The sequence below is a fragment of the Camelus dromedarius genome, chromosome X, assembly GCF_036321535.1.
Source record: "Camelus dromedarius isolate mCamDro1 chromosome X, mCamDro1.pat, whole genome shotgun sequence".
Classification (NCBI taxonomy): domain Eukaryota; kingdom Metazoa; phylum Chordata; class Mammalia; order Artiodactyla; family Camelidae; genus Camelus; species Camelus dromedarius.
In genome coordinates this window covers 1,299,725-1,323,285 of record NC_087472.1, presented here as the reverse complement: position 1 = coordinate 1,323,285, position 23,561 = coordinate 1,299,725, and the positions used below count along the sequence as shown (strand labels likewise).

The 23,561-nt window shown below is 41.1% G+C and overlaps 1 protein-coding gene across 2 annotated transcripts in view; it reads right to left on the bottom strand.

Annotated features, from left to right (window-relative positions):
* Positions 1–20,128, bottom strand: part of MECP2 (methyl-CpG binding protein 2) — a 60,366-nt gene extending 40,238 nt beyond the window's left edge. Inside the window, exon 1 of one of the 2 annotated variants that reach the window (XM_031446382.2) lies at positions 19,985–20,128. In XM_031446382.2, the coding sequence (XP_031302242.2) occupies positions 19,985–20,046 (62 nt within the window). In that variant the 5' untranslated portion in view covers positions 20,047–20,128. Of the gene's footprint in view, positions 1–15,124; positions 15,249–19,984 lie in introns of those variants that run through there. The other variant, XM_064483079.1, reaches the window with a different exon arrangement.
* Positions 20,129–23,561: the final 3,433 nt, after the last annotated feature.

Here is a 23,561-nt window from a genome sequence, read left to right as displayed (position 1 = left end):
CCACATGAAAACACAGACACAACACAGAGAATGCCACACAATGAGGAAGGCAGATACTGGAGTTACGCAGCTGCAAATCAAGGAACACCAAAGACTGGTGGCCAGCAAACCACCAGAAGCTAGGAACAGGAAAGGAAGGGATTCCCCTACAGGTTTCAGGGGGAGCATGGGCTGACGACACCTTTAGTTTTAAGCCACCCAGTTTGTAGCACTTTGTTACAACAGCCCTAGGAAACTCATACAGGTAGGGTCAAGGTTCCTTTTTGTCTGGTATAGACAGAACCATTTGCTAAAAAGGCTTTCCTTTCTCTCACTGAATTGCTCTGGCGCCTCTTAAAAATCAAACAATCATAGATGTTTGGTCCATTTCTGGGCTTTCTGTTCTATTCCACGGAACTATGTGTTTACCCTTATTCAAGTACCAAGCAGTCTTGATTATTGCAGATTTAACAGTAAGTCAAAGTCAGGTAGTCTAAGTGTTCCAATTCTGTTCTTTTTTAAGACTGCTTTGGATATTCTAAGTGCTTTGCATTTCCATATACATTTTAGAATCACTGTAAAGATTATTTAGTCTTTTAATCCATGAACATGGTGTATCTTTCTATTTATTTAGGTCATTAATTTCTTTCAACAATGTTTTCAGTTTCAGTGTACAGATCTTATACATTTTTCATTAAATTATTCCTAATTGTACTCCATTGCAAATTTCATTTTCCAATTAATTTTTGCATAATTGACCTTGTGTCTTGAGACCTTGCTGAATTTGCTTTTTAGTTCTAGTATGCCTGTTTTTCTTTCTTTTACATTCTTTCAAATTTTCCATATTACCTCCAAAATGAAAGTTTTACTTCCCTTTAATATTAATGTCTTTTATCTTTTGCCTTACCTTATCATATTAACTAGAACTTTTCCCTGATTTTAGGGGTAATATGTTCAATGTTTCACCATTAAATACAATTTATATGTAGCTTTTTCTTAAAGGCACTTTATCAGATGAGGATGTTCCTTTCTATTCCTAATCTGCTGAGTTTCTATTATGAATGGGCACTGAATTTTGTCAAACACTTTTTCTATATCTATTGAGATAATTACACGGTTTTTCTCCTTTATTCTCTTAATATGGTGAATTACAGACTGGTTTTTAAATTTTAAACCACATTTGTATGCCTGGGATAAGTCTCAATTGGTTGATGTATTATCTCTTTAATATATTGTTAGATTTGATTTGCTAATATTTTATTAAGATGTTTATATTTATAGTCATGAAGGATAATGATCTCTAATTTTCTTTTTATGTACTGTCTTTGTAAGATTTAGTATCAGGGTTATACTAGATTCATAAAATAAACTATCAAGTGTTTCTTCTTCCTCTTCTATTTTCTAAAAGCTTATGTTTATGCAAGATCGGTGTTATTTCTCAAATGTTTGATAAAATGCACTCATGAAACCATCTGGGCCTAGAGATGTCTTTGTGGAAAATTTTTTTGATAATGTAAAAAAAAAATCCTTTTCCTAGATGAAGAGCTATTGTTTTCTATTTCATATTATGTCAATTTTTGTATGTCCTGTTTTTCAAGGAATCTGTCCATTTCATCCAAGTTTGTCAATTTTAATTGTTCATTCCCTTATAATCCTTTTAATGTCTGAAGAAGTTTTAGTAATGTACCCTTTTATGCCTGTACCCTTTTAACTTGTGTGCTTCTCTTTTTAGCTTCATTAGTCTGGCCAGGGGATTTTCAACTTTGTTGATATACTTTGGCTCTTAATTTTCTCTAACCTTTGTCTGTTTTCTATCTCATAAATTTCTACTCTTACCTTTATCACTTCCTTCTTTCCCTCTATTTACTTTGGGTTTATCTTGCTCTTCTTTTTCTAGCTTCTTAGGTGGAATCTTAAATCATTAATTTTATACCTTTCTTCTTTTCTAATAAATGCATTTAAAGCTATAAATTTCCCTCTATTAGTACTTAAGCTTCATCCTATAAAACTTAGTATGTTGTATTTTCATTATATTTCATTATTGCTTGAAATCTTCCCTAATTTTTCTTGTGATTTCTTCTTCGACCCATGGGTTTTTTAGAAATGTGTGGTTTGATTTTCAAATATTTGCAGGTTTTCCTAGATCTTTTGTTATGATTTTTAATTTAATTCCTTCTGATCAAAGAACATAATCTGTAAGATTTCAAGCTTCTGAAGTTTATTGAGACCTCTTTTATGGTCCAGCAAATGATACATTGTTGAACTGTATTATGTACACTTGAAAAGAATGTGTATTCTGCAGCTGTTGAGTGTGTTATTCTATAAATGTGGTTGGTAATGTTCAGGTCTTATACATCCTTACTGACATCTAGTTCTAGTTCTACCAAATAGTGAGAGAAGGGTATTAAAATAGCCAAGTATGATTATGGATCTGTTTATTTCTCTCTTTAATTCTAATTTTTCTTCATGCACTTTGCAGCTCTGTAATTAGGCACATACACATTCATGGTTGTTAATGTCTTCCTGATGAACTGACTCTTTTATCATGAAATGTTTCTTTTTATCTCTGGTAATATCCTTTGTTTCAGTCTGCCTGTCTTTTCTTTGGGGGGGGGCGCGGATATCAGTATTGCCATTCCAGCTTTCCTATGCTTACTGTTTTTATGGTTTATTTTTTTCCCATCCTTTTACATTCACTCTAACTGTGTCTTTATTTTAAAACTGTTTATCTTATACACAACATATGGCTGGGTCTTATTTTTAAATTCACCTTACAATCTCTGCCATTTAACTGAAATGTTTAGTCCATTTACATTTAATGTATTATTGATATGATTGGACTTTAGGACTACTAATTTGTTCTTTCATTATGAGCATATTTTATGTCCTTGAAGAGTACTTAAAACAGTTGCTTTAAAATCCTTCTCTAATTCCAACATCTGGATCATCTTGGGGTAAGGTGCCACTGATCACCTTTTCTCTTGTCCAGGGGTGGGCAAACTATAACCTGCAGACCCAATCTGACCCACTGTGTGTTTTTTAAAGTAAAATTTTACTTGAATGCAGCCATGCCCATTTGTTCACATACCTTCTGCAGCTGCTTTTGCATCACAACAGCAGAGTTGTGTGTAGTTGTGACAGAGACTGTATGGCTTGCAAAGCCTAAAATAGTCACTACATACAGAAAAAAATTTGTTTACCCCTGCTCTTGAGTAAGGGTCATATTTTTCCTATTTCTTCAAATGTCTAGATATTGTGAGTAATACACTGTCAGACTCTGGATTCTGTTATTTTCCAATGAAGAGCACCAATTTTATATTCTGGCAGGCAGTTAATCTGGTAAAACTAAAACTCTAAACTGTCTTCCCTATGGAGGGTAGCAGTCACAACCTCAGTTCATTTCTATTGCCTTAGCTGGAGTTTAGCAGAGTTTATATGAAAAATTTGGCCCCCTGCCCAAGGCTATCTGCTTTCCAGGATTTCTGCCCTCAGTCCTCTGATTCCTCAACCCCTGAGACTGTAGGTCTCTATTCAAGTCTCAGTCTCCCAGCAGCAGCACTGCCTAGGACTGCCCTCAGGTGAAAAGCTATTACAAATAGGAAATTCACCTAATGCAGTTCCCTTCTTCCAAGTATCAAGTTCTGTCCAGTTTCTGCCTGCTTTTTCTCTACTACCTTTAAATAATTGTTTTTATTTCTGTCCAGAGTTTTTGCCTGTTATTTACACGGGAGGTAGTCCAAAATGAGCTACCTCACTACAACCAGAAGCAAATCCCTCAGGTGTCTTTTGAATGCAATAATCTCGATTTTACATCCTTGGTGAGATATGTCCTAAGGACAAAAAGAAGCCTTAAACTTCATTCAGGATTTTTATTGTTAGCAGTAACATTCAATAATAATTTTATAATTATTTTATGTATATTACAAGATAACGTAAATAAGCAACTATATTAAATTAGGAATGAACTTTTCTGCAAGGAAAAGATATAAGGATAAAATAATAAATACAAATGTGCTAATGTTACATTTCCACTGTAGATATCATTATATATTTATGAGTTAAAAATTTTTTTTCAGTATATTTTCTAGCTTTGTCCACTGAAAGGGCCTAGATGCAATGTCACCCCAGTAAGACTGCACACATCTAGCAACCAAATCTTGGATTCTAAATACCATTTCCCACTAAAAGGAACCAGAGCTCTTGGAACCAGTTCCAGGGTAGGAAAAGCACACACTGAGATGGAATGTGCCAGAAAGAAAAGACTCTTTCAAAGACTAATTAATGAGGGTATGCCAAGAGGACACAGGTGCCAGGATAAAGGAAACATCATTGCCCAATCTGGAATAATCTAATCAAAAGAATAAAGACTATAGCTGAATCGTAAAGCATTTAATAAATAAAACTCCACAAGTCCATATCGACATGAAAGAGAACAGAAGAGAGAATGTCAAGTATTTTGCCACCATTTGAGGTGATTATTACACCAATTCCTTACTTTGGAATTTGGTAATTAACTTTGTAATCAAAGACAAAGATTTAGCATTTATATTGATGCAGGGTCATGATATCCCCTTACACAGAGGCAAAGTGCCACATGGACAAAAGGTGATGGAATGCAAAAAAGTTTAAAGTTACAGAAAAAATGAATATGAATCTCAACAAGGGAGGTGATGTAATAAGCTAAGTCATCTTTCATTTCTGGGAGTTAATATAATTCTCCAAAGTTGTCACATCAAGAAAGATGTATAAGCATACTATTTAGTTTCAACAGTAACCATCAAAGAAACTAAAAGTAGAAGCCATTAAAAGCTGGCATCTCTGGATCATGGAACAGGAAGGGGAAGAGGTAGACTACTGTCTTCACCATAACCCCCTTTGAGAGAGGTTATGTTGTTATCAAGTGGCTGTAGTATTTCGATAAAAAAATCAAAATCCAAACAACCTAACCTTCCAATAGTTTCCCACTGCTCTGACATTAACATCAGAAATCCTACACCCAGCCTGTCAACCTCTTAGCCTGTATACATCTCTGTCACTGTCACCCCCACCCCACCCTACTCCAGCCACACAGGGCTTCTTAAAGCACCTTAGATGGTACGCACCTGTCAGATTCAGGACACATTCACACATGCTCTTCTCCATCAGGAAAGCCATCCTCCACTCTGTCCCGTCCACTTTTGTTCACCCCTTGGTTCCCTGCTTCAGCACTGCTTCCTTAGGGCAGGCTTCCTTATCCCTCCCAAAGCTGGGCTGTCCCTGCATTACACATGATTTCAGTGAGCACCCCGTCACCCCCGTACTTGTCCTTCAGAGCATGTAACCCACTGTAATTACATAATTACTTGTGAATTTTTTAAAGTCTGTCTCTCCAGCCAAACTTAAGCTCCATGAGGAAAGATACCAATCTTTTCTCAGTCACCCTACAGCCTGCCTACCACAGTGCCTCAGGTACTATAGACACCTAACTCCATCATGGAATGAATGACTGGATGACAGCCTGATGAACTGCAGATCCTTCAGCATGGAGCAGCAAGGAACTTGGTACTTAAACTGAAGAGTATCGCCAGATGAAAAAGCTAAGAAATGTGGACCAATCCCATCATTTAGAATTGAGTGTCATTATAACAAATAGGCCTATGAAACATGTAGTGTTCCACAACTGTCAGTGAAGCTGTTCAATATATCACCCAAAGTTCCACTGCATCCATCTGAGAAGTGACCTGTGGCTTAGACTGAGGTCTTAGTGGAGATGGTGAGAAGTGGCTTGTTCTGGGGTAATTTTTGAATGTACAGGTCCACAGGACTTGCTGGTGAATTAGAGGAAGGTGAGACAAAGAGGAGAATCAAGGACAAATCCTAAAATTTTAGATTGGTAACTTGGTGGATGTTGATGCTATTTAATGAGATAGAAACTAGAAGCAGATTTAAGGAGGGGGGAGCAAGAGTTCTGTTTGGCAGACTCACAGGTATAGAAAACAAACTTAAGGTTACTAAAGGGGAAAGATGATGAGGGAGGGATAAATTAGGAGTTTAGGATTAGCAGATACAAAACTACTATATATAAAATAGATAAACAACAGGGTCTTACTGTATAGCACAGGGAACTATACTCAATATCCTGTAATAAACCATAATGGAAAAGAGTATGAAAAATAATATATATATATGTATAACAGAATCACTTTGCTGTACACCAGAAACTAACATAACACTGTAAGTCAACTCTATTTCAACTAAAAGAGAAAAAAAGAAAAAAAGCACACTTTAAAATGTAAAAAAAAAAAAAAGTTCTGCTTGGGACTTGTTACATTTGAGATGCTCATGAGCAACTCAAGGGGAAATACTGATGAGGCCATCAAATGTGGGGCTCAAAAGGGAAGTTATAGACGCAGGCTAGAGACACGGGCACAGAGTAGAATGGTCAGCACACAGTGGTAGCTATCATTCAGAGCAATGAAAGCACAGAAACAATGGAAACACCCCTAATTAAATCAAAGCATAGCCATCAATAAAATGTCATGTGGTCATTAAAAACAATGATGTAAAAACATCATCCAGATGCTACCCATCTGTAGATGGCAGTTTTATGGGCAATTCTTACTTTTCCTCTTTCTATATTTTCTAAAAACTTTTTTTTCACTGAACAGATACTACTTTTACAATTAGAAAATACAATTATTTTTATTCTGATGGAAAGTGATGATAAAAATAAATTTTTACTGACATGGAAAGCTATCTACATTATAATTTTTTTACACTGATTGATTTGCGTATGTTGAACCAGCCTTGTGTCCCTGGGATGAACCCCACTTGGTCATGATGTATAATCTTCTTTATGTGTTGTTGGATTCTATTTGCTAAAATTTTGGTGAGGATTTTGGCGTCTACGTTCATCAGTGATATTGGCCTATAATTCTTTTTTTGTAGTGTCTTTGCCTGGTTTTGGTATCAGGGTAATGGTGGCTTCATAGAATGAGTTTGGGAGTATTCCCTCCTTTTCAATCGTCTGGAAGAGTTTGAGAAGGACTGGTATGAGTTCTTCTTTGTATGTTTGGTAGAATTCCCCGGTGAAGCCGTCCGGTCCTGGACTTTTATTTGTAGGGAGGTTTTTAATTGCTATTTCTATTTCTATAATTTTTTTAAATTATTTTTTTCCTTTTTTCTCCCTACAACATTATCATTGAGGAAAGAAGGCAAGTTAGAACATGATCCCATTTATCTAAAACAGTATGTATGCATGCACACGGGTACATAAGGAAGACTCCAGGAGGATGTTTAAAGTGCCAACAACAAAGGTAACTTTCTGGCTATTATTTACCAGTTTTAGTTGCACTGCACTTTGCGCAGTATCTGGAAAACGCTAAACATGTTCACAAAAATATCTGATGTAATAATCTGAACTAAGTTTTAACGTCACTTTGTCTTCCTTTATTCCACATGTGCTTTAGGGCTTTCCTTGGTCTCTTTCCCCAACAAAGTGACTACTCAAGTGCTGGCTGTTCTTGTATTTGGAGTTGCATGGTATCATGTGCATGACAGGCGTTCTTAACCTTTTTCTGCCATGGGCCCTTTGGCCCTCCTCAGAGGAATGTTTTGAAATGCATAAAATAAAATGTATAGAAATTGATGAACAACATACTTTTAGAACTGGTGCTACAGTTCTTCCTTAGTAAACCATTAAATAAACAGATCTGGCAGTGGGTCTAATAACTACCCTAAGCTTGAACTTGGTGAACACAAGTGACATTTCAAAGTATCTGTAACTATAATATGATAGAAAAGCATCTTTGATCTCTATCAGTGACAAAGTCACAGGTACTCCTAATACTACCATGATCTGTTGCTTACCTTCGTCATTGAACTTTCAATGAGAGGTTAGTGAAAATAAAGTAGTGTTTTTCCCATCCAAGGTCACAAAGCCCCAGACTTTTCCACCCTGAGCCAGAACCCTCAGTCTAGAAAGATACACACCAAATAGCTACAGCTCCCCGTGGTGGAACTTCTAGAATGATTTCCACATGTATCTTCTAAATTTCCTACAATGATAACTTTACTTATGTAACTAACAAATAAAGAGCTTAATAAATACTAAGTTTTCATTAGTTCATTTTGTTTTATCTTCTTAACCTGGAAAAGTGGTTAAGAAATTTTATACAGTTGCTTACAAGCTACACTAACATTTTCTTATAGGGTGATATCACTTAAAAAAAGACTTTCAACCTCCCTAACTACTAATTACGATTTTAATCATTTCCGTATCCTCACAAGCCTAGAAAAAAACTCACTTGAATTATTTATTCTGGAGTTAAAAGGAACAAAAAGACAAACTGTCACAACTGCAGACATTTGTCTATTTTTTTGCCAAGTGTAACTCCAGAAACAGTTGAAAATATTAGAGCAAATTAGTACTTAATACGGACTAATACCTTCTGCTGTTTACAAAAACACAAAACCCAGAAACACACAGAAATTTATATTTTAAAAATAAGTTACTAAATAACTTGTATACAAATTTAAAATACAACTTATCAAAGTTGTGTCAAAACTTAAGTGCCACTAGAAGCCCCCAAAAAACGAAAATGCTTTAATTTTTCAAAAATAATTTACATGTAGAAAGTCGGCTCGTGCTGAAAAGTGCTCAAGTTGGTGTCTTAGAAGCAATGTGGAAATATGCAAAGGAGATGGGAATGAAGGGAAATGTGCATATCTCAGAATCCTGCTTTGATTTCTTTCAACTCTAAAAATAAAACCGTTGGACTGCTCTATTAATAAGTCTAGAAAATGGATGCCTTTTTTGTGGAAAGCTTTCACAAACATAGAAATAAAAATATCTTCTCAGTTAATAGACCCAAAGGATGTAAACATAAACCAGATGTCAATCCTTGTTCCTCTACAATTCCATTCTTCCTCAGGGCTCTGGTGGGACTTTTGTTGTAAAGATGTTTCTACAGCACAAGAAGACACGTTAAATGAATGAAGGTCTGCACAGAGCACCATGGACCAGGCTCAAATGCCAAGTATAGCAGGAAAAGAGTGAGTTGCAGGATGTTACCATACACTAGGATACCATCCTGTCAATTTTCAAAACACTTTTGAATGTTGTGTAATGTGTAACACAGCATAAAGCTAGCATGGACAATAACCCCATCACCCTGGGAGACAAGCTACCTCTGGGTGGGAAGGCAGCAGTGCAAACATGGGCTAGGAGTTCCCTGGAGCTGTCACACTTGAGTTCTTAACAGGAAGCTGATGTGAACAGGCAAAGTGCTAACATTTCCTAAGTCTACGTGGAAAGTGCCCGAGGATCTGCCCTGTGAATAGAGTGCAGAGGCCTGGCAGGAAGAGGGCTGGGAGGGCTGCAGGAAGGCAGAACCTCAAAGGCAGCAGGGTGGGGACAGCCCGAGGGAGGGCAGAGGAGCAGGTGCACAGAGGTGCAGGTGAGGAGGGCTCCAATCCCCAACCTCCCGAGGCCAGGTCTGCGGAGATCACAGCCAGACGGTTCACAGTGGCTCATCAGGGTGGACCTAGTCTTGATGAGACAGGAGTGAGCTTGTTTATGCACTGCTTCCTTCACCATGAAAGTCCTGGTAAAGGGTAATAACTAAAAATCAGAAGAACCAAGCAGTGTGTCTGGTACCATTGCTGCCACACGTGCCATGTAAGCTGGTACTGAGCCCCAGAGACTGGAGTGTGTGGGAAAAGAAGCCCTCTCCTCATGAGTTCCCTGGGTCTCCTGGGGCAGAAGTGGAGGGAAGGAAGATTCCATGAAGACAGCTGGAGGGTGAGTCCCGGGGGGCCTGATGGGGGTTGCAAGTCAGCTCAGGGCAGATGGTATCCAGTGCAGTGCAGGGCAGAAAGGGCGCAGGATGGATGGCCCTGTCTTCTGGGGCTCAGAAACCTCTCAGAGTGTGATGCAGCTTAGAATGAAAGCCAAGCCTATTTGGCACAACTGGTGCAGCTGTGCCTGATTCCTACCAGCACACTCTGCAAACAGAACTGCTCCTAGACCCCGGGCCTGGCTTGCTCCACCTGTCCGTCTCCACACTCCAAACCTTCAGACCCGGCCACACAGTGTTCTCTCACCCAAGCCTCCATCCATGCAGCTCTCTCCTCCACTCACACTTTCTCCTGGATGAGTTAGTGTTGCCTGATCGTTAAGGTCTGGGGGGGGGGGGAGGGGGCGTCACTTTTCTAAGAAGTCTCTTTCCTGACCCTATCCCCCAAGCCTAGGTAGGACCCCTCTAATGTTTATGTGCCCCCTCAGTGGCCAGTACTTCTCCACTGTAGCACTTAGCCCCTTGTACAGTAATGGCCTATGCCTGTCTGTCTTCCTGTAGACCGGAAGGTCGCTGAGGGTAGGGATAGTCCCTAGCAGCTAGGACAGTAACTGACAAATAATAGCTGCTCAATTAGTATAGGGTAAATGAATAAAGTACTGCAATATAAAGAGTACCACAGTGAAAGAGAAGTGTGGCAACAGCATTATGGTTCTGAATACTGCTGGGATATTCCTTATGCATATCACAATACGAACAAGACACAATGTCTAGCAGCTGCGGGAGACTCTTTACCCTGAGTCCCAAGGAGCCACTGCAACTTACAACAGTACCAAAATAAAAATGCTCCACTCTCTTCAAGATTCAGAAACAAGAGCTACGGTGAAGTTCTGCTTGCCAAGTAAAGGGTCCTGCCTCAGCCTCTGCTCACATGAGGTCACGAAATGGAAGCTTCAGAAGTTTTGTTTTCTAGCGCTGCTAAAAATGATTTCTTCCCAGGCTAATAAACAGCTCTCTAATCTCCACAAACTGCACTGCAGTCGTAAATTTGGGGGCTTATCTCCTCATGTGTAGCCTTTTCTTTAAAACTTTACAATTAAAAGGCCATCCTTCATTTAGCAATATCTATGAAAGTTTAAAATGCATGTATCTTTTGACCCAGCAAGTCCCATCTCTAGGAATTTCTTCTACAGATAAACTTGGCTGCGAGCAAAATATACATAAAAGACTATTCACTACAGCATTAATGAAATAAAATACATTGGAAACATAAATATCCCTCAACAGAAAACTGGTTAAATAAATTACAGTGCATCCATAATGGACTACGACTAATCCAACCCTTAAAAAGGGTGATACTGCTATCTATAGGAATTGGTATCAAACAATCATCAAGATATATTAACTAAGAGCAAACCATGCAAATGTGCATGGTACTTTACTGTTTGGTAAACACACACACGTTTGTGTGTGTATACACAAACATAAGATATATACATAAAGACATATATAAAAATATACAATAATATGAGGTCTCTAGAATAGTCAACTTCATAGGAGACAGAAAGTAAATGAGTGATTGCCAGGGGCTGCAGGAGGAGGGAGGAATGGGAGTTATGGTTTCGTGGAAACCATTTCAGTTTTGCAAGATAAAAAGGGTTCTGGAGATACACAGTGGTGATGGTTGCACAAGAAGGAGAATGTACTTAATGTCACTAATTGTGACTGTACACTTAAAAATGGATAAAATGTTAAATTTTACATTATGTGTATTTTACCACAATTTAAAAATCTTTCTCTCTCTCTCCCTCACACTCACACACACACACACACACACACACACACACACACACACACATTAATAAACTGGTAATGATGGTTGCCTTCAGGGAGAGAAATGGATGTCTAGGGACAGAGTGCCAAGGAGATCTTATACCATATAAACTCTTATACTACCTTTTTCATTCTTTACTATACCTAACTATTCAAAAATATCATTAAAAAAAGACTTACACAAGAAGCCTTTTCCTTGATCACAAGTCATTTATATCCTTTCTATAAGTTAAAAAAATCAGGATGCCACTTCAGTTTTGAGGGTATTTATTAGATTTAAATGATACAAGTTGCAATAAATAAATAAATAAAACAAGTTGCGAAAAATTACACTTGTTTGCCTAAGAATATTCACCAAAATCCTGTCTTTATTTTTATCAGCTATTACAAAAAACTTGAAAATCACAGAAGAAAATTACCATTTTTATCAGTACGCAACTTTTATTCCATCACAACCAAGCCAGCTGAATATAGAACTATTTTAACAGCAAAAACCCTTCATCGTAAATCAAGACACAAATCAGCCTGCAATTACGTGAGTTAGAAAACAAACTATGCTTATGTTGCAGTCTACCCTAAAGCTCTAACGTCTATGTCAGAATTTAAAACACACACATGCAAACAGATGCATGTGTGCACATGCACACACACACATTCTGGATTCCTCATAGTTTATCTAAAACCTACTTTTGTGAAGATCCACTATTTTCTTGAGTCTTCCAGAATAAGCACTGTAGTCATGCAGCTGGCACCACGACCTCTGTAGCCGCCCCCCCAGGCTCCCCAGCAAGTCAAGGAGAAGGCAGCACTTGCAGGGCCCAGCACTGCCCCTGGCTTAAAGCAGGGGCTAAAATATTTGTTGGGTGAACGAATAAATGATTATCTGCTGACAGGCATGCCATCAAGCTTCACAAAGAAAAATTCAGCAAGAAAAAAGTACGAGATGCTTTGTTCACTTGAAGTCAGAATATGATACAGGTTAACAAACTGGATAATTGCTTCACCAAATGGCTACAACACAACTGGCTAAGTGGGCTCTAGACCTCACCCCATTCCACAGTTAAATACAAAAACAAGTATTTCAAATACCATACAAAAAACATGGGACAACTTACCTATAGGATTCTTTTGCATGTATCAAATATGTATGTACGAATATAGCACATCATCAAGTTTTTTAGGAAGAAAGAAAATACAGATGAATACAGTCGTATTCTTAGAGTAGGAAAGGACTTTCTAAGTATGAAAGCAAAATAAGAAACCATAATAGAAATTTTATGTATCAAAAAGACAAGCAGAATCAAAAGATATATGAAAAAATTAGCAAAAATATGTACATGATGACAAAGATTTAATATCCTTAATACATTAAGAGTTCTTATAAATCAACTTAGAGAGAAATATCCTGATGGAAGAATGAATGCAGAACACCAACAGGCAATTCACAAAGACCAAATACAAATGGCCAATGACTACTGAGGCTCAGCCTAGTCATAACCCTAGAAGCACAAATTTAAAAGACGGATATCCAATTCTGGGAGGGTATGGGAAGGGCACTTTCTAAGACTGCTGTGGGAACTGGGATAGCCATTTTGGAAGATGATGTGGTAGCAGCCACTCTTCAAAAAGACTGGCACAGGAGGAAGTTCAATCCAGTAGCGTCATTAATTGCGGACCATTGGGAAAACCAATAAGGGACAATGCATGACAGTGAACTGGCACCAAACCACACTGCTATTTAACAGAAATGAGGCAGAGAAATGTTATCATGTGGACAGATGCAGAGTATGTATAATACCACTGTTGTTTCATCAAAAATACAAAAGGTGCCTATCTGCATAGCCTGAGAAGAAGATTCAGAAGGATCGACATCACGCTATTGAGAGCAGTTACTCTAGGTAGTAAGTACGGAGAGCAATAGGGAGCTTTCACTTTTTTACTTGATATACCTTGAAATGGTTTGAATTTTCTATAAAAAGCATGTATTATTTTTATAATTTCTTAAAAAGGAATAGAATAAAAATAGTAAGATATCAAGCACTTATCTATTAAAGACAGGTTCTGTCCTCTGAGAATTCCCTTCAAAGTTCTTTGAAGCTCAAATGGCCGAGTCTTTCCCATTCATAAGTAATAAGAGGTATTTTAAAAAACATCTTCCTTTTTACATTTCTTAAGAGAAACTGTACAGAGTCACCACTGTCTGTTTTATAAAATCCATTCGTAATCCGAGAAAAAGACTGTTAAAAACATAAACCCCCTTGGGCTTAATATCTAACAGAAGAAACCCGTATTACATTTAGTCCACGCAATTTGAGATAATGCACAAAGCACCAGCCACACAACTCCCACCAGCATAAATTCGTGGCATACAAAGAACGCCCTGTCAGCAGGGCCCAGAGCACATCCCACAGCAGTAAATGGGAAGGACAATTTGAGTCACAGGATCAGGAGTGGAACCAAATTTGGGACTTGGAGGCAGTGTAATGCTCCTCACTTCCTTCCACCCAAACTCTGCCCCTCACACAGTCCCCAAATGGGCCATCTGTTACGGATGTCCACACAGCTTTATCCAGAGGTGTCAGAAACCACTAGGGAGATAGAACAAAGTGCTACTTGAGGGTCTCAGCTGGAATCACAATGGCAGCATATGCGCAAACACAGGAAACGAAATGGAAAAATTCAATTAGAATGTTCTGTCTTACCACATGGAATGTCTGAAATCCAGGTGTCAAAACATCAAATGTGGAGTGGCCCCTGACTTCAAAAAAGCTTGAGATACTGAGCCTGACAGTTGAGAAATTAAGGAACCACTCATTTTTACAAAATTAAAGTCCACACAATAGCGCCAAAGTAGCCCAAAGTGCAGCAGCCAGAGCACCTTACTGTCAGACCTCAAATGGCTTAGATTCCCACCTTTTCAAAAGGTATTCATTCTGCTCTAGAGTCTCAAGAGCCAGAAGTGTATCTGGGTGCCCTCCTGAATTCCCATGGGAGGGATGCGGCAAGCACACGCCATTAGCCGTGGACTCCGCTGTTTGGTGACAGCTTTCAGGAAATCATCCTTCTAGGGGACCACACACAGTTCCCAGATCTGAAAATGCATTACCACCACTCACTAATATTGACCAGGAAGTCATTTACCCAAGACCAAAGCAAACAAAGCACTATGCTGAAGACCTCTAGGCGACAGCAGTAGCAGCAGGTGAAGAGCTCAGTCAAAGCGCTCTCAGCTCAGCTGACCTGCGTGAAGGTGAACTGAAGGTGCAGATCACCAGTTCCGGCTCTAATCTGACACCCGCCCCCAGATCACACTGTGGCTCCCAAGTAACCCTACCCAAACTGACCTTTCAGGGCTCAGGGAAGTGACTTTTTTTTATTATATGGCACAGTTTGGCACAGTTATCTCTTTAGTCTTTGGGGTACTTTTATACTGTCCAAGAGTAGTATATCTTGTTTTATTCCTTTTTTTTTTTTTTTTAAAAACAGATGGCCAAACCAGGACATATACTAAAAAAAAAAAAAGGAAGGTTACTTACCTGAGCCCTAACATTCCAGCTACCATGGAATCTTGTTGGAGCTGGTCTACAGAAGCAAGATGTATTCTGGGGAGTCACATGTCACATCAAAGCAGGAACTGGTGAGTCTGTATTTTTATGGAGCCTAAAACAAAGAAAATCGTAAGTTGAAAGCCCCCATTGTGCTGCACGACCTTTTTCCCAGGGCTATTTGGGACATTTTGAAGATAAACATACAAAGTACTATGCTATTTCCCAGCCAACCTAGCTAGAAACAGAGACTAAACTACAAATTTCTGGCACATAACACACACAGTGCTAAAATAAAGGAAATAATCACGCGTGTTAGAACTGACACTATCTCAGGTCTTGTCACATCTGAGGTACATTTTGACACTATAAAGCATACCGTTAGTAGTGATCTCTGGTAAGTATTTCTTGCACCATGTCATACAGAACTACTCAAGGAGAGAAGACATGTTTGAGAGAACATGCAACGTCAAAATGTCATCCCCAAAAGAACACGTGAGATCCAGAGGCAAAGTCTCCCTTCTTTTTCAAGCAGCTAAAGTGGCAACAAGCTGCTGTAACATCACATAAAGGGGCTTTTAACCCTGAGAGAAAAAAAGCAGCACCAACAGAAACCAAGCACCCTGGGAGATGCAAAGCCATCCTCAAAAATACACAAGTCTGTTTCAGAGCAATCACTTTTAAGCCTCTCAGATTAGTAAATCGAAACATTTAACAAAATGAGTTAGTAGTTTGATAGTTTCTCTTTTGCTTTTGAACACATGTTCAAAAAAGGTCTTTTGTCATTGTATTTTTCATCATTAAGATAACCATCATTTCCTTCTTAAAACCTAAACCGCCCCATATTAGCTAATCTCTGATATTTTGCTGGCCCAAGAGTAGCACTTTTATCTTTCAACTAAAAAAAGCCTAGAGTGTACAACTTAAAGGCTATTCACACAATTACTCATGTAATCAAACCCAGAGGAAGGGCAACACCAACCGAGTCTTTTACTGCTGGTCTTTAACTACCAGGATGGTACTTGGAATGAATTATCTATTGAGGTGCAGTCAGGCCTTACAATTCCCTTAAATAGTCGAGTCATAGAATGCTTTGAGATCCCAGAAGTCAAGGTAACAGTATTTTCAGCAGCTATATAATAAAAATCAAACTGGTATCCTGGCTGGGAGGCCCTGGAAAAGCTACAACTTCTCACAGCTGCATTTTTTTTTTGTCAATTGCATTTTTGTTTGTAAACTGAGAGAGCTGGCCTAAGGTTCCTTCTAGCTCTGAAAGTGTAAGATCTTTGATTAACTCAAGATTTCACCAGCAAATGTGAGCAGTTAGGTGAAGACCCAATAAAGCAATGATTTGCAGGTCCATATATTTGGTGTCCCCAGCTCTTAGGCAAGGAATACAAATGAACCCTTTCTAAGGCTTGCTCCCAAGAGTCCAGACTTCGGCAGTACTGCAAAACAGCTATACTAAGGACACGTTCATATGCCAGCAGAACCAGCGTAAGTGTGCCTTGAAGAAGTGAAAAAAGCCAAGGCTTTATTCTGTAACGGAATGGTCACAACCCCCCTTGGATATGGGGGCTGCCGGCTCCCAAATTCCCCTTCCCACTCGGTCCCCCACACACCATACCTACCATCACAGTGGTGGAACCAAGTATTTAAGCAATGGCATGCAGATCAAGCTTTTAATAGGAAAAGGTTCCTTGCAAGACAAAGGCAGAAAAGCACAACTTCTATGTCAGTGAGTCCAAGGAAGAGGAACTCGTTTACATCTGTCCTACCCGAAACGAGGTAAAGGCACAGTGTTGACAACGGCAGTGTGACTGAAGAGGGCTGGTACAGAAGAGGTGAGGACAAGGTCCTTCCACTGGAGCGGCAATAATGTTCTACCCAAGAAGAAAGGTCATGTCTGCTGGCCACATGAGGCTGGTCTGCATGTCACCAGAGCAGAGGGAGGGGACAACAAGCAGGTGTCCCGCCACACTCCCTGGACTCATCAGTCTAGGACTATGCTTTACCTCCTTGCGCTTAAAACACTAGTTACTACAAATGTCAAACATTTTCTGTGATTCTCTTCTCCTCATAGATAACTCGGGCAGCCTGGCGACAAACTGCTCTTAGCCAATTAAAAGATTTGTGCTGATATTCACCTTTGTAAAAGATTACAGTTCCAGGAAATACCATTTATCATGCAAGTAGTCCCAGGTAGGTATACTAGTGGTGGAAACCGGCCTGGAGTAGGGAACAATTTCATGCCTACCCTTCTTTATTCTAGGCTAAAGCAGAGAGCTTCTCACTCCATCCTCAATAGAGGAAGGAGTATTTGGGTGAGGGCAACATTGTATCGAACTCATCTAGCCAGTTTTTCTGTTAAATTTCACAGCTTGCCTCCCCAACCCCCTAGATTCAGCCACAGAAGAGTCACGGCAGGCAGGCAAACAGTGTCTCTGGCCGGAAACTGCAAATAGAATGCAAAATTGTATTCTAACCCTCCCAAAACAAGCAGTAAAAAGTCAGAGTACAGTTTGACTGCATCGCGCCCTATCAGGTGAAACAAAGACGTGGCACTCTAAGTTTAAAGCATTCCAGACAAATTTGTAACAACAAGAAATGGCATGGTGTGATAGGTCAGTACCATCAAGAAAGCCATAGCAGGTTTCTCCAAGCTATCAGGACATGCTGACTTCAGATGCCACCAGGTACTCTGCAGAAAAACTACATTCTAGAAGTTGTCGGTGCCGTTTAAAGGGCTAGGGGTGTGATTAAACAGCTAACCGGCGGGGCACCCAAGGAGGCAAAGGCATTGCCCACGATGCAAAACAAAGCAGAGTCCTGTCCTGTCACGTCTCAGGCTCAGATGTACAAACCTTGGAATCTTCGTCAAGTGAGGCTTCTGTGTCTGTGTGTGTGGACGGGAATGGACCTCAGTGATTGGACACCGTGTCACCATGGAGTGACATGCCATGAATGGGTGATCTGTGGCAACTTATTTAATCAGTTGTACTTCTACTAGACTGATTGTTCCCTTTAAGGTTCTGACATAGCTGGGTAAGAAAATTAAAGCAAATGTTTCCTAGGCCCCCTGACTGGGATTTTTAAGTTGAAGTCCTAAAAAAAAGCCCATAAATAAGCTTATTTTCCCTAAATCCCTGGTGGAAATTCACAAAAGACCTAAAAACTCCAGATCTTGTTATTTTTTAAATAAGTATCCAGCATTTTCAAAGGACCCAAGAGAAGCGCTTAATCTCATTGTTAACTGAAATCACTGAGATGCAGATGAAAATTCCAGCCGCGAAACCCAAATTTCTCCTCTAGAGTAACTACCTATTAACAATGAATTTTACTACCAATGCCCGAATATATTTCGTTTTTGTACCATAACAAAATGCCCAAAACTTGTCAGACGCCTACAAAGTCTAAGCCACTTAGCCTCACAGGCCAGTAGGTTTGGTTCCACAATCACCAACCACCCACTGAATCTGATCCTATCATCTCACAATTTGGGGCACTGATCCCACACAGCAGAGACACAACGTGTGAATGGCTCTGCAGAGCCTTTCCTGTTCCTGGAAAAATAACCAGAAGCACACATCTGCCTGACCATGAGTCAGGAATATCAATTTTGTGGTGGAGCCCATTTCTGCTGTGATCAATCCGCCCATACAACAGAAGCAACGGCCACAGAGGTATATTCCAGAGTAAGCTTTCACCCCTTGGATCCACGCTTAGCATAAACGATCTCCTCTGCAAGAGCAATCTTTAGACTTTTCACAATGACCTTAAGTCTTCAGTGCAAAACCACAAAAACATTGCCACGCCACGTATGTCACCTGAGTTTCAGTCTGGGTGGTTCAGTCAGAACCAAACTAAAAAGAAAATAAACTTTCAGAGACAACTGATAGGAACCACACCGATGCGATGAACGTGCCCCATCTGGTACTGGTGATCTTGAGCAGGATGTGCTCCAGGACTATGGAAGCCCGTTACATGCTATGTCCCACTCCACTTATGTAACTGGAAGATCGCCGGTGAACGGGGGGATGGGAGGGCGCTCATATTCTGAGGCCACAGCACCCCAAAGACCCTGGGGGTGCGCTCCCACAGAAGAGCCTCAGGTGCTGCCGGACATAGAGTCCCCTACCCACGGCTCCTGATGGCAACTATAATCGCCTCTTTATGATGAGCTGTGGGACCAGGAACATAATGTCTAGTGCCTTTTGTGGGTGGACAATAATTCCCACCCACTTGTTCCTGCTAGATTGGAAAGGAACTCGCTCGCAGTGGGGGCAGAAAGTCATGGAATGGGCGAGAAGGAGGGGGAGGCAGTCTGGAGATGGGGGTGAGAGCGCAGGAGCCCTTGTGGCGCACTCTCCCGACCGGAGGCGGACTGCGCACGCGCGCCAGTGGGGGGGCCGAGTAACGGGAGAGGGGGCGCGCGAGGGAGGGAGAGGGGAAGGCGCGATCCAGGGAGAGGCCGGGGCCGCGGGCGCGCGACGGCGCCGCGGGCCCGAAGCCCCACGAAGGGCACGACGCGCGCGTAGCCCGGACAGGCGAAGCCCCGGCGACTGGGGCAACCGCAGGGCCGGGGGCCGGGATGCGCGCCGAAGGCGGGAGGGAGGGGGGAGCCAGGCGAAGGCGGCCCTGGGAGGCCGCGTCGAGGACGGTCACCCGCAAGTGCGGGTAACGGGCCGAGGGGGGGGAACCGTCACCAGAGGGAGGGGGAGGGTAGAGAGGAGGGACGCCATCCGCCAGCCGTGTCGCCCGACCCCGCGGGCCCCTCCCGCGCCACGTCCCGCCCCTACCCCCCGCCCCCCAGCGAGGGTCCCCGCCCGCGGCCGCGGCGGTCCCACTCACAGTCTCTCCTCCTCGCCTCCTCCTCCTCCTCCGCTCGGCGCGGCAGCGGCGGCGGCGGCCATTTTCCGGACGGCTTTTACCACAGCCCTCTCTCCGAGAGGAGGGAGCGCGCGCGCCGCCGACGCCGGGACCCCGCACGGCCGACGTCGCGCCCCGCCCTCCCGGCCAGCCTGCGCGCTGCTGCACCTGCGCGCCCGCGTCCCGCCCCCGGCGCCGCAGCGAGCCCGCCCGCCATTGGGTGCTGCTGTCGGGGAGGGGCGGGGCCTCGGCGACGATGCCGCCAATTGGCGGGAGTCCGCGTCCATTCCGGCGAGGGAAAAGGGGGCGGACGCCCCATCTAGCTGCCGATTGGCTGCCGTCGGCCGTCATTTGGGAAAAAGAGGCGGCTTGGGCGCCGAGGGGCTGGTCTAGGGGGCGGAATTTGAATATTAAGGATTAATGGGCCCTTGCTGATGCTGGGGCAAGTGAAGGCCTAGGCTCGGAACGCCTGTTTGCGCGGTCATCCTGGGCCCTCGACCCGCTGTCCACAAACACACAAAGTACGCTACTATAAGCGTTTCACAACACTCGCGTTTTCTCAATATCACAACCTTCAGTACAAGCAGCAAAGTTGCCTGCCCCAGAGCCTGACATTGTTCCATCCCGGGGACCTTGGTTTAAGAGGCCTACCCAATGCATTCTTCCATCTGAGCCTGCCGTGTGCCACACTCTCATAGGGGAAGGGAGCAAACTGACGACCAATCACAGCCTTGGCCTTCTTGAAACTGGTGGAGGGAGAGGGTGCATGCCAAGGCTGCACGAGACATGTCATTGTTGGATCATGTGATTTGGTGGACGTGGGCAGAAGGGGTAGGGGGAGCACAAAGGAAGCTGCACTTAGTTCTGCCTGGAGGGGAGAGGGAAGACTTTCTAGAAGAGGTGATTGCGGAGCTAAGCTCCAGCAATGCTGGTATGGAAAAATATTTAAGAGTATGAGAAAAGTTTTAGCTAATGGAGTGTTCAAGACAGGACTGTTTGTCAAGGCAACCTTACTCTGATTCCAGCTGTCATCCGATTCACCCCATGCTGCTTGTGTTAATTCTATGCCTCACAAGGAACCCTCAGATTCTGATGTGGCTCCTCACCCCCCATTCATTTACTAAGTATCTGTTATGTGCCGGCCACTGTTCCAGGCTCTGGATGCACAGCACTGAACAAGACAGTGCACTAACATTCTTGTGGGGGAAGATACATAACAAACATACAAATAAGTGTATAATACATTGCCACATGGTGATAAGAGCTTTGAGATAGATAAAGCAAGGGTAAAAGGGTGCTCTTTAAATATCCACAGTCTTTTGCTCTCATTTTATTCCCCCATATGGATATCTGGGGAGAAAAGATGATTCCAGGCAAGTTCAAAGGCCCTAAGGAGAGACTATGCCTGGCACACTGGGGACTAACAAGGAAGTTTATATGGCTCTGAGAGTGGTAGGGGTATGCGGTTGCAGACGCAGCTGGAGCCACCATGGGAGCCCAGTTGAGAGGCCACGACAACAATCTAGGAGAGGAGATAATGGTTTTAACAAGGGTGGTAGTAGTGGAGGGCCTGAGAAGTTGTGAAATTCAAGCTCTATTTTCAAAAATTGAGCAGAGAGGATTGTGTATAGAGAAAGGCAAGAAACAAGGATGATTCCTGAGTTTTGGGCCCTAGCAAATGAGTGAATGGGTGCTTTTACCATGATGGGGGAAAGCTTTTGGAAAAGCACTGTTTTTGGAGGCACAGATCTAGAATTCAGTTTTGGCCACGTTAAGCCTGGGGTGCCTATTAGATGTGCAAGAGGAGATGTTGAGTAGGCGGCTGGGTCAAGAAGCAGTCGACAAGCCAACAAGCTGAACATCCAACTCAAGAAGCTATAAAAGGAACAGCAGAGTAAACCTGGAGAATATAGAAGGAAGAAAAATAAGGGTGAGTAGAAGCTAATGAAACAGAGACAATGATAACAAAGATTGAGAACATCAAAAGCTTATTATTCGAAAAGCTGGACATAAAAGCCAACCCTCTAACAAGCTAGATATAAAGAGAGAAGACACAATAAATTATATCAGAAATGAAAAAGAAACATAACTACATACACAATAGATTACATAGTAGATAATAGATAAAACATAAACTTTTTAAAAAGGTATTTTAAACAACTATATGTCATAATTGGAAAATATAAGCAAAATGAATAAGTTCCTAGAAAATCTCAGCTTACCAAAACTGACTGGAAAAACAGAAAACCTAGACAGAGTTTCAATGTAAGGAGAAAGACCCATTAATCCCAAATGGATTTCCTTGCTGTTAGGACACAATCATACAGATCCATCCAGTAACAAAAAGCTGGAAAAGTAATGGGAAAAAAAGATGCAACTCACTTTAGCTACAAAAATTATAAACCAGCTGGGAATCATCTTAATAACAAAAGCCAAAAAACTATATTAAAAACTACAAAACTTTACTGAAAAACATAAAAGAAGACCTGAAAAAAAAAGGAACTACCATAATCCTGGAAGGAAAGAGTTGACATAATAAATATGTCAATTCTTCCTAAATTGATCAGGAAATTCTTTGCCTGAGTCAAAATCTGGGCTTTTTTATGGACTGTAACAAGTTTATTCTAGATTGAGAAGCATAGGTGTACAGGACTAGAAGTAAAGACATTTTTGAAAGAGAAAACCAATGGAGAGGGTCCTGCTAAATTCCTTAGTTTGAAAAAATGGGATTTAAATGATACAATTTTATTCTTGCCTTTGAAAAGTAGAAAAATATACTAGAGTTTAAAGTATTTACTAGTAGAATTTAAAATGGGCCACTCTTTAAAAATGGAACTAGTATAACAGTTTTAAAATGGAGCCCCTTAAAAAATGGGACTGTAGGTGATAAAAATCAGAAAAATATAGGACAGATAGCAATTGACAGAAAACTAACAATCAGCAAGGTTTTACTGATGCGGCAGACAGAGCACAAACTTCTATTCCATCTGTCTAAAAAACCCCTTGAAGTGATAGAAAAAAAAATATGTTTCAGAGCAAATCCAAAATGACAACGGAAAACGAGAAGGGTAAAACAGTTCAAAATTTTAGAACTAACATCCCAGATGATACCACAAAACATAAAACACAGAAATATGTTTCAAACACTGTGGAGCATTTCCTAAAGTTGCTAATGAATTAGAGCTCTCGAAAAAAATCTCAATAAATTCCAAAACACAGAAATCATGAAGTTCAGTCTCTGGCAACAATACAGTAAAATTAAAACTTAAGAACAAAAGAATGGGCAATAGCAAAACAAAGCAAAACCAAAAAAGCATTTTCTACTTGGAAGTTTTAAAACAGGCTGCAAAGTAACTCTTTGATTAAAGAGGAAACAAACTAAAATTATAAACTCTTCAGAAATGACCAACAATGAGAGCCTTACATATTAAAACCTATGCTGTGTGGCCAAAGTAGTCATTTAGAAGAATTAATAACTTTAACTACATTTATTAAAAAATCAGAAAATAAGAAGTGAATTGATTCTGATACATCATGCTCACATGTGTACACACATACA